Below are 15,110 nucleotides of genomic sequence, written 5' to 3' on the forward strand. Positions count from 1 at the left end.
TTTTTCATTTGTTCTTCATATAGTCTTCATAGTTTTCAGTAGCAGCAATGCATTCAACGTTTATTCGTCGCTTATACATAATCATAGTATTCATTGCAGCTAGCTACGTGTATTCATCGTTTCTTGTCCAAATTATCATTATTTCCTGCTTATGCAACCATCTTTTTAAGCATGGTGCATTGACAGAGCCAAGAAATGCAGGACTTGGAAGAAGAATGGCTACTGCAGGCTGAGTGGCGCCATTATGCAGCTTTGTTCGCAGAGCTGCAATCCGTTGTGCAAAAAAGGTTTGTCAAAGACAGGCATTTTATTTGGATGTTAGAGGCGCATGGGTATCAGGTTGGTGCATAGGTGTAGGAGAATTAGGGACTTTAAGGACTGCAACTCTCCTGATCTGGCAACATTTACCACATCCCAAGCTCCATTCGAACAGTGCTATTTCGCTGAAGCAGTACTATTCGGGTCCAAATACATCCTAAGCCTGATACGCAAATGGGAGGGTGATGGCGATTCCACGAAAACTATTTAACAATCTTTTAGTGGTACAAAACATAAAAATGGCTTTGAAAAAAGTAAACACATGAGTATACTGAAGCTTTTTGTCTGACACTTTTCAGAATATAGAACGTCAGAACAGACCGAAAATCATACGCTAGGAAATATATATACCCAGTTGTAGATCGAAATAGGCCAATCAGAAACGCGAGCACATGGCTGTCGAGGTTGCCCAGTCAGTGTGGCTTGTCTTTTGAAAACGAACTCCTTCTTCCCCATAAAAGAGATTTTTCATGTTTTTGTAGATAGATTCCAAAACTTTTAGATTGAACGACAATCGGGCTTTGCCACTAATCCGAAACATGTCTCCATTATAGTTTTTTTTGCACAATCTGGGTTTTCTCGTAAATGCTGCCCTATAGCGGAATCGCAGAATTAGGTACTGTCTGGATACCAGAGGCTGCCATTTTAGAGATCTAAATTTCCAAATTGTGTGTTGGGGTGCTTGAGTGGAAGGACAAAACAATGGCGAGCAGAACTTTAGGTCTCGAAAATTCAGAAGAAGATTTCATGAGCATGCTTCCCAGTGCAGTCCCGATCAAGAATATATATAGATAATTTTCGCTTCCTAGTTTATTTGGGAAGGCGAACGACCGAAAACCTTCAAATTTGTGAGACAGCCCCGTCTTGCTCCATGCCTATGCTCTTTGACCTAAGACGGAGGGCTGCCTCACTCAACAAAAGACCTTCACCTGTTTGTCTCCAAACAAGTTTACTAAGTAATACCTTGACGCAAAATATACGAAGGTTTTCCTTCCTCATTGACAGGTCGAATTGAGAAGCTAGTAGCAGTTCTCAAAGACAGGGAATCACTGCTAAAAAGAAAGAAACCGCCTCCTAAAAAGTTAAAAATAAAAGCAAAGAAAGGTTAGTATACAATGTTCTGGCTATGAATCTGGAAAAAAGTAAAGAGTCGTCCGTACACCAAGCCTAAAGATTTTCAGTCTCTTTATGCCTAGTTATCGCACTTGTTGTTATGACTCTAATATGGCTTTGGCTCCGAATATTCTTTACAGTGATAAGTACCACCCCAGTGTTTGAATTCATATCCAAAGGTGCAACAAATAATTTGAAGAAGCTTTCAACTTTTCTGTGCTATCTTCAAACTAATTATTTCTAAATATGCCAGCAGCTCAATTGGGACAAAGGGTGTCTGTCCTCTCTTGTGCCAGTCGCAGCAGAGACCACTGTTCTAATGCAACTGACTGAAAACTATCCATTAAGAAATAGAGTTGTCAAGTGATGACGTCACAAAAGTATATTTTTAGAATTTTTTTCCCATAACCTGAAAGAGCATCATGAAATATCTCTAAATTTACAAAATTAGTTAAAGGTATTACGAATTGGCTGAGATATGACCAGATGAGCACAAGCTCTGGCTCCATCAAACCTCTGTAATTTGGCCTCAGTTCATAACTTTATGAACTGAGCCAAAATAACAGTAATCCGTTAGCAACTATCTAATTGTGCATTAATATTTTTGGTAAATTTCTATCTTGCCATAGTTAAGTGCATTGACAGCACATCAAAGTGTAAAGACTGGTACGAATGGGGACACTGCTCGATCAGCATTACTGTAAGGAAGTTATGCCCAAAAAGTTGTCACCCACAATGCCGGAAAGGTAATTTTTGCTTGTTCGTACGTACTATTGCCTATTGTGCTGAGAATTAAAATGACGTCATTATTGGTTCTGTATATTCCCAGATGTAAGTAATTTCTGCATTCATCATCATCATCTCAGCCTGTTCACGCCACTGCTGGCGGGTGGCCTCCACAGCTGTCTCCACGCTCTTCGATCTTTGCTTGTTCGAAGGACACTAAAATCTGGGTAATTTCTGTCACCAGAATATCATGAATCTTTTCTTTGAACGGGATTTAAATGAGATTTAGAAAACAAAAAGGGTTTAAATGAATCTATGAAATAAAGAACAGTTTCAAAAATATGGATGCACAGCTCTATTGACGTAGAAAGAAAGTTTGAAAATTTCTTTTTCGAAGTTTTCTGTCGTGTCTTAATTGTTTTAGCAAGTAATTATTTGTATTGAGATGGAACATTATTTACTCTAACATGTTACGCATTTTTATTACGAATTTTTTTCATCAGTTTAACAAAGATTACTTTTATTGTTTCTTATTCAGATAAACCAAAACCTTTGCATGTCAAGATGGGAATCGGTAAGTATCAGAAACATATACTGCGACTGCTGGATGTTAGTTATGATTGGACGAGACAGCTTGTTCGAGTGAATAACTCTCCCTAGCTCTGCCCTCTTATTTTAAGAAGAAGATGCTGTATATCACACGATACTTTTATTGCTTAAGTGTCAATTTTAAGCTTGATTTTTTGCAGTCAAGGCGTGCAGTTCTTCCATATGCTAGGTAAAGGACAGAGAAGCTTATGATAAAGAATATTATTTTTATTTTAAACCTAGTTTACAAAACTTACATCGCATATCACCATTTTCTAGGTCAGATTCATTTCTCTAAGGGATAACAGGTCTCATGTTAGAACATGATAACGGGTTTCTTCTTGAAAAACCTTGGGTGCACTTATGAATAAGAACGGTCTAGCTGTGGCATGAACAGCAATATCCAACTATGTTAAAAATGAAAACGCTGTTCAAACGTTAAAAGTAGATTTTAAAGTATGCTTTTTCAAAAATTCGGTTATAGCACTGCAATCGGCGCTTTATTCAAGTCACCCATAACAATATTCTACCTTTTGAAATATATTGAGTAAGTTGGTGCGTCTTTCCATTTTCCCTCGAGCCCTTGAACTGGTTAGATAAGCAGTTTTTTAGCAATTTATGCATTGTGCTACTATTTTAACAAGATCTGTTATCGTCATATTGGTTTAACGAACGGCCTAAATTAGTTAACGATCAGTGTAAGTAAATTGTACCAGGAAAAATTTTTTTTGAAATAATTAACGACGTTTCGAGCATAGCCCATTATCAAGTAAGATAGAAAAGCGATGATAGAACTAAAAAACGTTAAAGGAATATGGAATTCGACGAATGGAATAGGAAGACGGATGTAAGAGCATGGAAAAGAAATATATGGAAAAAGCTAATAAAGATAAATATATATATACATATACGCAAATACAGAATATATGTATATGTATATATATGCACACTAATATGAAGAAAAGAAAAAACAAAGAAAAAGGAGGGGGGGTTCAAGTTTTAAAAATATTTTCCTGGTACAATTTACTTACATTGATCGTTATTTAAATTCATCATATTGTACCGCCCGCATTTTAGTATATTTATGGCCTAAATTAATAGCTATAATGTTTCCAGGAATCCTGTGTAAAGATAGAAATAAACATTGTCAAGACTGGGCAAAGCATGGTCACTGCGAACGCAACCCAAAATGGATGCGATCCAATTGCAAAGCATCTTGCAAGCAAACTGACTGTGACCGTGAACCACAGAAACCATCAGGTAACATTATACATAGACAGCCTCGAAGAGTCATAATAGCCTCATTTTCGAAATTAACTAAATTCCCTCTTACCTTGCAAAGATTTTTCAAGGATTTGAAAGGAAACTGATTTATTTTAGAGAGAAAGTTATAATAACCTGAAATAACTTGTCTTATTTCTTTAAAACAAACTTCTGAATCAGTAACCAGTTTTTGATTGCATGACAATATGACGAATGAGGTTTTGCAGGTTAGTTTTGAATGCTGTCACTGTTGATGTTTGGTGTCTTTCTTATAAAATCTTTATGTTCGCTGACTAATAATAATTATTGTCTGATAATCAAACCGCAAAGCACTTGGAAACTTTATCTGACTTTATCTCACTCTTTTGCCTTTATTTCTTTTCATTTTATTCGACAGCTAAATTGCGGTTCCGAATTAGCATCTAAATCCTTAAAATCTGTGACAGAAGAAACTTGAAATAGCAAAGAAAAGAAAAACCATCTCCTGAAGATAGAATTAAAGTAATAATCATTACTGCAACAGCTTGCTGTTCAATCCGAAAACAAGTGAGAACTAAGTTCTTTTACAGTCAGCTAATGACGAGTTCCCTTCGTTTCAGGTCCTTGTTCGAGCCCACTTGGCATTGGTTTTGATGGGAAAGGTTGGAAAATCCCAGATAAAAGTATGACTTCCAATTCAGAACTGCAAATTGGTAAGTAAAAACAATGATTCAACATTCGGTAGAAAGAAGTACAATTTATTCGCCACTGTACTTGTTTATGCGTAGCTATACTGCTCTGTAATTCTTATTAAAGCTACGTCCCACAAAATTAGAAAATTCCAGAGATTCTCTTTGTAAATATTTCAGTTTATTTGGGAACTTCAATATTGAATATCTTTACAGAAGCCAGGCTTGTTTGGTAAATTCCTTCTTTTATAAGTAACTAGTATATGTAAGAATCTCCAGGTTTCATTATTGATGTAAGAAACTTAGAAAATCAGTCAATAATTACCTAAAGCAACCACACAAAATTTTCTGCTCATGCAGGTAGAGATCATTTTATTTCTAACAAATTTTATCTTGAATCGCATCATGTTTTGAGGGATTTTAATACTTCCTGAAGCAGGGGCTGTTCATTCTTCAATTAGCTAATCTTTTTGAAAGGCTCCTCTTTAAGAAATTGTCGGACATAACCAAACCTTCATTGAGTGTGAGGGGAGTCATCAGCTCTCTTCAATTCCAGGCGTATGAATCACGAGGTGTGGTCACATCGAGAGAAAGGTCCAGGCCACTGCTCTATAAGCATAACTTCTCACAGTGGCGGATTTAAGGGGGGGGAACTAGGGGCAGTTGCCCCTCCCTCAACGAGTTGAAGCAAATCTGGCGCCCCTTTTTTGGAAATTGTGTGCCCCTTTTGAAGAATAAGAACCAAATGAAAAAGATTCTGAAACCGATAGGTTAATCTGCTTCAAGGATTACCTCAAAGTTATGTTGTTTATTTCGAAAATGTATCTGAAATTGCTGTATACATCGTACTCTCGTCACCAATTTTCGACAATTTTTCAGCGCCCCCAACCCCAACTGCCCCTCCTTCAAATTTGCCTTGGATCTGCCCCTGACTTCTCAGTGTCCTAAAAACTACCTTCGGGTGAAAAGTAGAAACAAACACCAAAAAAGAGGTTTTTTCTAAATGTTTCAAGTTTTCAGGTTATTTGTAACTATAAGTTAGGCACCGTGGTATATGTTTATTTGATCAATTTTTGAAAACGTTGATTATGGAATTTCAAATCGATCTGAACCTTAGCAAGAAGCTAAGCTACCTGTGTCGAAGAAAGAAGCTGGATGATTCTTTCAATTCTTGGTTTGAATATAAGCTTTACATCACCTAACCTCTGTTTGAAAACTAATCATCGGCATATCTGTGGCACAATATATTTTAGAAGTCGTTATGTGATAGCAAATTTATCAAAAAGCTATCAACTCTACTGTTTCATTGAACATGACGCACGAGTTCTACAGCTTCTACAGAGAGTACAGAAAATTCGTTATCTTTCAAAACCGGCCACTTAATTAAACTTTTGAGGCCGTCACCCAAAAGACGATAATTTTGAACCCTAATTTGTCATTGGCCACCACTTTTCTCTCTCAGTTACAAAACTCTTTTAAATTTCTAGCCTTTTGGTAGGCTATCAAACCTTAATGACATTGATATTCTTGCTTTTCTTGCAGATAGCTGGTCAGCATCGGCTTCGAATGCCAGACTCTATTATGAAGATGATGCTGATAAAAAACGAATTGCTGCTTGGTGCGCTAAAACATGGAAACACAAGTTAGGCCCATATATTGAGATAGATCTTGGTTCACAGAAAAAAATCAAATACATTGCCACACAAGGTATGAGAAATCCTTCTTAGTTTTTTTGGAATGCAACAGCATTTTTAAACCTTGCAAGTTACCTATGGTAGATGTTTATTTTTTTTGCTTCGTTTAAGCACTTAGGGGTTCAAAAGTCTTAACAAAGAACACACATGTTCAAGTTTTCAGATTAAAGTTTTAATGAATTGTCTTATGCTTCTTAAAATTTGCCAGTATTTACCGTCTTTTTATAAAAACCTTCGATAACGTTTTCGAGAACTTTTCTAAAGCGCTGATTCAAAGTTTCCCAATTTTATCTCAAAACAGTAAAATCACTTTTAAAATTTATTTTCATTCGAAAGCCTTTCGAATTGCGCAAATAGTTTCCTACCGAAGGCTCTCGCATTAAAATCCCCTTAGCCTTGAACTTTTGTTTTAGAAACTTGTCGGCTTAGGCCCATGGCTTCAGCTGCCATTTTAGGCATGACTTTTGCAACCCCATTGTATATTCATACGTCCCAAGGCGAACATCCCGAAAGACTTTCCATGTAATAAACTAAGCCAGTTGGTTTTCCACAATAATAATTTGACATTATATTGCAGGCCGTGATAAATTCTTTGAGCGAGTTTCAAAATTCAAAGTCAGATTCAGCATTGATAGAAGACGTTGGTACGAGTATATTGAAAATGGAAGAATTAGGGTATGTGCAATATGAGACTGAACAGAGTTAGAACATTTGTGGTTCTCTAATGGGAATGATTCTTAACATCTTTGTCAAGTATATTTGGCAGTAAAAGGCATTGCTAGTCCCAGGCAGGATGCGATGGTTAACTCCAAGTAGATGTCATTATAATTTCAGTAACAATAGTTAGTGGTTTAGAGTAACAGTATTGTAATTCAAATGGTAGAGAGATGGACCTGAGCAATTTCCAGAGTTTTCAGAGCTGGTGTTTCAAATGGCCTATAGAGAGATCTAATGAAGGATTCAGGAATTGGACAATTTTCTGTGGATTGGACAATTTGCCGTGGATTGGATAATTTGGAAGTGGGTTTTAGGGACGGTAGGGGTTGCTGTAGGGATGGGCTCTTGGCTATGTTCAAGGCTAAACCGAGAGGCTGGCTCGTAGGTACTAGTTACTATAGCCTAAGAGAGTCAAATGAAGTAAGTACTGGGGAGTAGGGTAGGGGGCTTGACCTGGTGAGTTATATCACTTTCTACTATTGCATCAACTTTCGTGAATGATCTACCTAAAGACGGAATTGATTTTTGTCAAAATTACTTTTTAGGAGTTTGACGGCAACTGCGATCATTTTACACCAATACTGAATACCTTCAGTAACGTCATAAATGCGAGGTACTTCAGATATTACCCAACAAAAGCAAACTACGCATGCGTACGAATGGAACTTTATGGTTGCTGAAAGAACAAATACGAAGCTGCTTTTTTATTCTCTTTAATTAATCACATCCATACTGTCGTGTTTTTTGGTTTGTAAATGTTTTGAATGAAATTTTTAAAGAAAAAGTGTTAATAAAAGCGCTGCAAAACGTGCGTGCTAATAATTTTCTTCGGAGGAGAGTTCCACGCGTATTACACGCGTGTTATATCATTAGGTCTTCAAGACTTGTCATCATAGTTCGGTATAAATTTGTTAGTTTCATCTGATGCTATTTTAAAAAGTGGTCCTATATCAGGTAGTTTGAAGCGATAATACACCAATTTTTCCTATAAGGGCCTTTGCTTACTGCCAGACAGTCTGATGAGGAAAACCTACAAAAATTCTATTTCATTTACTTCTAAAGAGGTATTAAAAATAATACGGGCATCGAAAAGCGTCAGCCCTCAAAATTTCTCGAAGAAATACCCGCGACTTAACCTTTCCGGCTCTTTGCTCCTCCGGTGTTGGGAGCCTGGCTTCGCAGCTGGCTTGCCATGGGGCTTGCTATTTCAGTCTTAGTCAATGCATATACACAAACTGATGTCTACTTTGTACGTTAAAGTTAAAATCACAATCCTTGTACATATTTTGTAAAATCTACTGAAATAATTATTTAAACTTACAAAAATAGCTCACGAATCTAAAGTTAGAAGCCAAAATATTTTAGAATTTATCTTCATTAATACTCCTCGGTTCAGTTAAATTGGGTATATCCTCACTGAGAATCTCTGCTAAAACCATAAAATGTTACGTTACTGTAAATTGTCTTGAAAAATACTTTTCACTATAAACTAAGGTTTTCTGGACTCATACCAAGAATATTTTTAGTTTTTCAACAGCGATCAATACATATGCATCTCGTTAACATGAATGTTTTCGTAAAACTATAACGACTGATACTTGGTTATGTTCTTGTTTTCTTGCAGAACGGGCTTGCCCCTGCATTCCCATATGGTTCCTTTATAAAAGACAATCCGAATCAACAGGAACAACGGTCACATCATTAAGTTTTTAGTTATCTATATCCTAGCTTCTTAAATTCCTATTTTATCTAATGCATAAAGCAAGGTACTTTACTGCTGATGAACACGCACTGAATATTCTTTCGTAGAAACAAATCTAAATTTCTTGCTTTCTATTATATGTAGCTTCTAAGCTTCTATTATATGCGTTATAAGTAGCTTCTATTACAATTACCGGTAAAAATTTGCCTGAAATACTTAAAAATTATCTCAAGCCCATACCTTTTATTTCTTCAATTCAAATTACGAAATCTATACATAGTATTTAGCAAACTGCATGTTATATGCAACTCGAGACTTTTCTCCATTACGATATTGGAACACTAGTGGACCTAGATAGTGTTTTCTTCGTTGTACTCATGGTCGCTACCGACTTTCTACGAAAACCTTCTTGCTTTTTTATTTTCCATTTTTCTTGCATGAGTCTTTGAAGCTCTTCTTCCTTGCGAAGTTCTTCTTCATATTTTTCTCTCATCCATTTTTCATACTTTCGCTCAGCTTCAGTCTTTCTAAGTTGCAGTTTTTCTTCAGTCACTTTCCTCTCTTTTTCTTTTCTCTTTTCTTCTTCCTTCGATTCTTCATTTTCGACTTCCTTCTCGGCAAGCCATGTGTTGTACGACTTGCATCTAAAAGAACAAAAGACAGACATCTATAATATTAAATGCTTGATTTCTAACTTGAAACTTAGTTTCAGACGTTTAGAATAAAACATTGGCAAATCAGCTGCAAGTTTAGCGGTATTTCGTAATGTTGACTGCACGTGCTTCTCTCGCTTGATCGGCATAAGCTCATGCTATTCGAAGCATTAATCTGCTATGATTTTTAATCAATCACGCACATCCCTTTTAACTTGAAGCAAATAATTTTTTAAAAAATTATATCCTAAATCTCAATTTAAAAAATTATCAAATTCTTACTTCATTTTCCTCTCTTCCTCTATTTTTTCTTTTTCTAGCTGCTTCATACGCTCTTCCTCCAGCAAATGTTGTTCAAATTCCTCCCTCATTACCTCTTTACCGATTAGCCAGCTTTCAAAAGATTTTTTCTCGTCTTCTGTTTGTTTCTGGATATCTTGAAACAGATTCTTCTTCTCCTTTTTTCCCATCAAAGAGATACGGCGCCATTCATTCCATGGCTTTTTTACTCGAACCTCTTCTTGAAGACGACTGACATCTTCAGGCGATATCGAGGCTACTGAATGTGATCTTGCTTCTGATCTGGTATAAAGAATTGCAAATGTTAAATCGGAACTCATATGATAAAGAAAACCCATTGACATGATGGAGTTCTCTAAGGTATCAAGATTGAGGTCCTGGAAATATTTTTAGAAGTCAGAGGCGTCTTGAGCAAAAAAGCTAAAGGTGTACGAGGGTGTATGACTACTGAGTTGAACTTACTTAAACGTTAAGGCGTAGAAAATTTTGAATATACGAATGTTAAAATTAGTTGGTTTCGAGATAGCAGATTTTCGAGATAACTGACTTTCGAGATAGTGGATTTTCGAGATAGTGGATGTTAGCTGTAGTATTTCTCTGCAAAGACAACAAACCACACAAATCGGCTTCGCAGTCCTCGCAGCTCCGATAAGGAACACTTTCATTCAACTTTCCACTGCAAGCAGGCTATTTTCCACGAGTTCGCATAGTTTTAGCTTTTCAGTTTCATATTTTTGGCAATGCTAAAAATGCAGATCGATGGAGCTACGATCCTTGCAAAAGTCTCATTTTCATTTTGAAAGCGTCTTTTTACCGAAAATTTAGCAAATTTTTGAGGGGCACTCGCCGCAATTTCCGCCACTGCATTCATTGGGAGTAATTGAAGACAGATGAACGTATTCTCTCTAGTCAAAACACTGTTTTAAAAAATGTATTGCAAACAGAAGAGAGTCTTTATAATACTTCCTGGTAGTCTTCATCAAAGTTGTCTTCCTTTTCAATAGATTTTTCTAGACATGTTATTTTCAGGGACAATTTCCTTCAATCATATTGATAATTGGATCTATTAAACACGCAAGTAGCATCACCGCAAAGAAGCTTTTTTCTACAAGTAAATATCCTTTGTTGTGACGTACATACACTCACCTATGCCTCTCTTCTGTCGCAACTGGCATTTGTGACTGAACCTCCAGTTGCTCTTTTGTTGCTTCTCTCGTTTCATCTGAGGAGTGTGACCTCCCACCGCGCCTCCACGGCGGTAGGAAAACAACCTGTTGCATGCCCCGTTGACCATTGTGAAGTTGGAATACATCGTTGTAAGTGTCAGGAGCTGAAAACTTCCTAACCTCTCTACGAGATTTAGGACTCCTCGGAGCTGATGGAACAGGCGAAGACAGGCGTGGCGCCAGGCTGCTCAATTTCCCTGAGATTGGCCTGGTGCTCTGGTTTGGAGGCACGTGAAGTATGTTGGGTAGATTAACAGTTTCACCTGAAGTAGGTTGTTGCCTTGAACTGTAATCAAATTTTTTCACCAAGATATCATCTGTCTTTCCTTGACCCAGAGTAGGGGGGTCTTGGCTTTTTCTCCGTAGTTGTGGGGAACTAGGGGTCGAATGAGATACAAATCTCGACGAGTAAGGGAATTTTGATTCAGCCGTTCCAGTGATTCGTAATGAATTCGAAGCAGTAGCCCTGGAAATTTTCCGTCCGTTACTTGACATTCCATCAGTCTTTCTGCCGGCGTTTGCCATGTTATTTTTATCAATATGAGACAAAAGTATTTCTACAAGTTCCACATTATCAGCTTTCGTCGCGAGGTCTAGAGGTGTTTCTCCACGTGAATCTCCAGCTTGAATAAGATTGCTGCAATCATAATACAACACAGCCTCTGTCAAGTCAATATCTCCAGTTGCAACAGCCAAGTGTAATATATTCCTGCCACTGGCTGTCCTCTTACTGATATTCGGCCTTAATCCAAGCAATTTCCTAACGAGAGTTATATCACAAGTTGAAGCTGCTATAAACAAGGCAACATATAGTCTTTTTTCAAAGATATCATCTGTCTCTGTTGTTTCCAGAAAGTCGAGAACTGTCATCGATGCATCACGCAAACACGCGGAAACGAATGTTGTCCACTCTTGATCAGTTCGAACGAATACTTCCGTGTTTGATCCCCCCTTGAATGTCTTTACCAGTTCCCAGTCCGCTACAGAATGATAGCCATTCGTGATTTTTATATTCTGTAGTTCGTATGGTAAACCGTACATCAGCTCAATTTTTCTTTTGAAATCAGCAAATGTTTCCAAGCCTTCCGTGTCGACGATTTGACGCATTCCATTGGGCAGGACGGTTACTAAGCTACCGTTCTCAGAAAGCCCAAGGTGGCTGGATATATCTGACATCTTTGTTGCCAGTAATTGGGATGTTGAAGATGAAAATCTGTTCACTTATCTGCAAACGCACAGTCACAGAATAAGTCCTGGATTATCGATTAAGATAAAGGGCCTAGGGAAATAGAAGATACACGAAAGTCCACTTATAATACATCTAATAAACATTGTCGGGTGTCTCAGATTTCTCAAGAACAAAAGCAGATCAATACAATCGCATATCACCTTCTCCAGGTTTGCCCGCAAAACGCTGTTAACACAAAGGACCAATCCTATACGTTTTGACTGGAAAGACGAACAAAATGTACTGTCAATCATTAAATAATTACTTGTTTATGCTAAATTTTCTTAATCATTTCATAATATTATCTCAACCTGAAATTTGTCCTGAATTACAATAATCTTTTAAGAACCAAGAAAATTAGCGGTTGCACTGCTAAAACACGATGAAAGTCGATGAAGTAAACATTTTTTTCAGGAGGGCAAGTGAAATAAATTTTTTCATAAATATCTGGAGGAAGGTTGAACACTTTTATGGATTTAGGTCAATTTACTGCTAAACGGATGGTTTCAAAGTAACAGAGCATTCAATGATGTTAGGAAAGCAAATAATTCTAGGTATACTGAAGCAAAACCTCTTAGAGATGACACTTTCGGAACCAGAGTCACTAATAAAACCCCAGTGTAGAAGTGCCCATTGTTTGCTGGTTGCTTCTACAAGGTTTCATTAAAGCATTATTTGCACAAAGGATGGTGTTAGATGTCTCGAAGCGTAAGTGAACTTTTATGCTTATACTTTCTAAGTGAAGATGCCCTTGCTAATGGGCGGTATCCATTACTGAAAGTGTCAAAGTAACTTTATAGCAGAAGTAGTATTAAAGTGATAAGACCATGTTTGATGGAATATTTTCTTTCGATTTTTTATATTAACGGGGGTTTTCAACGAAATCTCGTCTGCTTGCTTTTTTTGAATCTAGAAGCTACTACAACTCAATAGCCGGATTCATTGCAGTTTTTGATTACACCATTTGTTTATAAGACAAAAAAACTTAGAAGGAACCCCGATTGACGATCATGTAAAGGCGAGGGTTGTAACAGAAAGCCTTTCCCAGTGTTGACATACATTTCTAAAAGTTTTATATCTAGAAGCTCATGGAGCTCATGGTTAGGAGAATGGTGCGAACAATTATTCCCGTTGAACATTTGCGCATCTAATCATCTCTGGGTGGCATCGACTGACCAGACTTCATCCTGCCACTGACTTTAACTTTATAAAAATCATTTGCGAGGTACTAGTAAGAATTATTTGTTTTCTGCCTAAGTACAGTCTTTCTTGAACACTTAGTTTTGCTTAGGCATTGGTATCATGAACAGTATTTATTTTGAATTTTGGATTCACTTGAAAGCTTCAGGAGCGTAAAAACAAGCATCAACATACCTTAGCGTTTGACGATATCATTCAAGACCAAAGCTAACATGCTTAGCAGGTAGCATTGCCAGAAGCCAGATAGTCGGCAAATGACGACGGTACGATTAACATGAAGCTTCTTGTTTCAGTAGGAATGCTTCCTTATACAGTCCTCCAAATAAGCGGATTATATCTTTGCTTGGATATCTCGTTGAATAATCATCCTTTATCTAACGACTTTCGAACGATGTCATTTTATAAGATTTTGTGCGCAAAAACTGACGAGATTTCATGACATATGTTGGGAATAAGATTCATTACAGATTTCTTAAGTTGTTTTTCTACTAAGAGTAAATCTTGATTTTTCGTTTACTGAGGTAATCTCTGACCTGTTGTAAAACACAATACAAATTAAATATTTGCAGGTTTGATCGTGCCTCATTATTAAAGTACTGTACGTCGGACTGCATGTATTTTGCAAGTCCTTGAAAGCGAGGATTTTACCATCTTCAATCAATAGGATATGTATGAGAGGCAGGCACAGCGCAGCCATTGGACTGGCAGGGGCTATAGCCCCCCACTTTTTTGCAATAATAGGTTGGGCTGGCAGGGGCTATAGCCCCCCACTTTTTAGAAAGTTTACTCTAACACAACTTTGGAAAGCTTACTCTATCGAATCCCAAGTAGTAGTAGCAGTTCGTCTTGACTAGGAACCCATTTATGTTAATTTTCTTGGTGTCTTATCTTGCTAAATCTATCTTTTTAGTAATTGTTATCTTCTCTAAAATAGACTGTTCATAAAAAAATAAGTGGAAAGAAGGAAGTATTTTCTAAAAGGGGCGTTTGGGCTTCTTTAACACAACCAAAAAAATCACAATATGATATTTTTCATCTCGCGGGCCACAAAAGTTCTCTTCCCGGGCCGGATTCTTTAGGTTACCTACCCCTGCCGTAAATCTTCGAATTAGCCCCGGTGTAGATCTGAACAACTGACACGTAAGCGTATCTTTAGGCCAGATCACATGGCCAGATCTTGATGGACTTGCTACAAGTCTCTCTCTATCCATTTAGTAATCTATCCATTTAGCCCTTTCATTTTTTTTTCTTTTCTTTATTTTTCAGAGGGAGAGAGCAAGTCCAAGATCTTGACGGCTAAAAGCACCCTTAGCTATTTTTCTTTTTTTTCGCTAGCTTTTCTTTGAGTGTTTCGTTAGCTATTGACAGGGACGTAGCGTGTGGGGGGTGTGGGGGGGCGTACACCCCCCTTTCAGAGAACTCGTCGGTAGAACTAAATTTATAACAAAATATTAATGTAAAAAAAAAGAAATTCTGTCGGTAAAATATGGATTTGCATCTCTTACACTCGCCCCCCCCCCCCCACCCCCCAGCGTTAATGGTCACGCGACGCCACTGGATTGAACATTCCCTCGAACATTTTAAAAACAGTCAACGCTCTACATTAATCGTTCGAGAATAAGATTAGCAAGGGTTGAATCAGAATACAAGGGAGAAATGCATCAAGGGTGCATGCTTTCACCATTGCTATTTGACATAGGCTTTTAACGTTTGA

General features: G+C 37.4%; 2 protein-coding genes across 4 annotated transcripts in view; one reads left to right on the top strand and one right to left on the bottom strand.

Annotated features, from left to right (window-relative positions):
- LOC135691056 (uncharacterized) overlaps positions 1-7,898 on the top strand; it is a 22,257-nt gene extending 14,359 nt beyond the window's left edge. For both annotated transcript variants that reach the window (XM_065208801.2, XM_065208800.2), the window contains 9 exons: positions 171-287; positions 1,324-1,422; positions 2,061-2,177; positions 2,696-2,731; positions 3,862-4,005; positions 4,608-4,700; positions 6,219-6,383; positions 6,948-7,045; positions 7,633-7,898. In XM_065208801.2, the coding sequence (XP_065064873.2) occupies positions 171-287; positions 1,324-1,422; positions 2,061-2,177; positions 2,696-2,731; positions 3,862-4,005; positions 4,608-4,700; positions 6,219-6,383; positions 6,948-7,045; positions 7,633-7,767 (1,004 nt within the window). In that variant the 3' untranslated portion in view covers positions 7,768-7,898. The remainder of the gene's footprint in view (positions 1-170; positions 288-1,323; positions 1,423-2,060; positions 2,178-2,695; positions 2,732-3,861; positions 4,006-4,607; positions 4,701-6,218; positions 6,384-6,947; positions 7,046-7,632) is intronic.
- On the bottom strand, positions 3,025-13,846 carry LOC135691060 (uncharacterized). Of its 2 annotated transcripts, XM_065208806.2 has the most exons (4): positions 13,571-13,846; positions 10,889-12,193; positions 9,725-10,024; positions 3,025-9,433 (listed from the first exon to the last, which is right to left on the bottom strand). In XM_065208806.2, exons 2-4 carry the CDS (start codon positions 12,142-12,144, stop codon positions 9,115-9,117), a joined length of 1,875 nt encoding a protein of 624 aa, XP_065064878.2. In that variant the 5' UTR covers positions 12,145-12,193; positions 13,571-13,846; the 3' UTR covers positions 3,025-9,114. The 2 variants fall into 2 exon arrangements, with proteins under 2 accessions (XP_065064878.2, XP_088972207.1); XM_089116081.1 differs by lacking the exon at positions 13,571-13,846 and having other exon boundaries at positions 10,889-12,498.
- Between the last annotated feature and the right edge of the window lie 1,264 nt (positions 13,847-15,110).

The sequence above is a fragment of the Rhopilema esculentum genome, chromosome 4 (assembly GCF_057945365.1).
Source record: "Rhopilema esculentum isolate cy_ngs chromosome 4, ASM5794536v1, whole genome shotgun sequence".
Taxonomy (NCBI): domain Eukaryota; kingdom Metazoa; phylum Cnidaria; class Scyphozoa; order Rhizostomeae; family Rhizostomatidae; genus Rhopilema; species Rhopilema esculentum.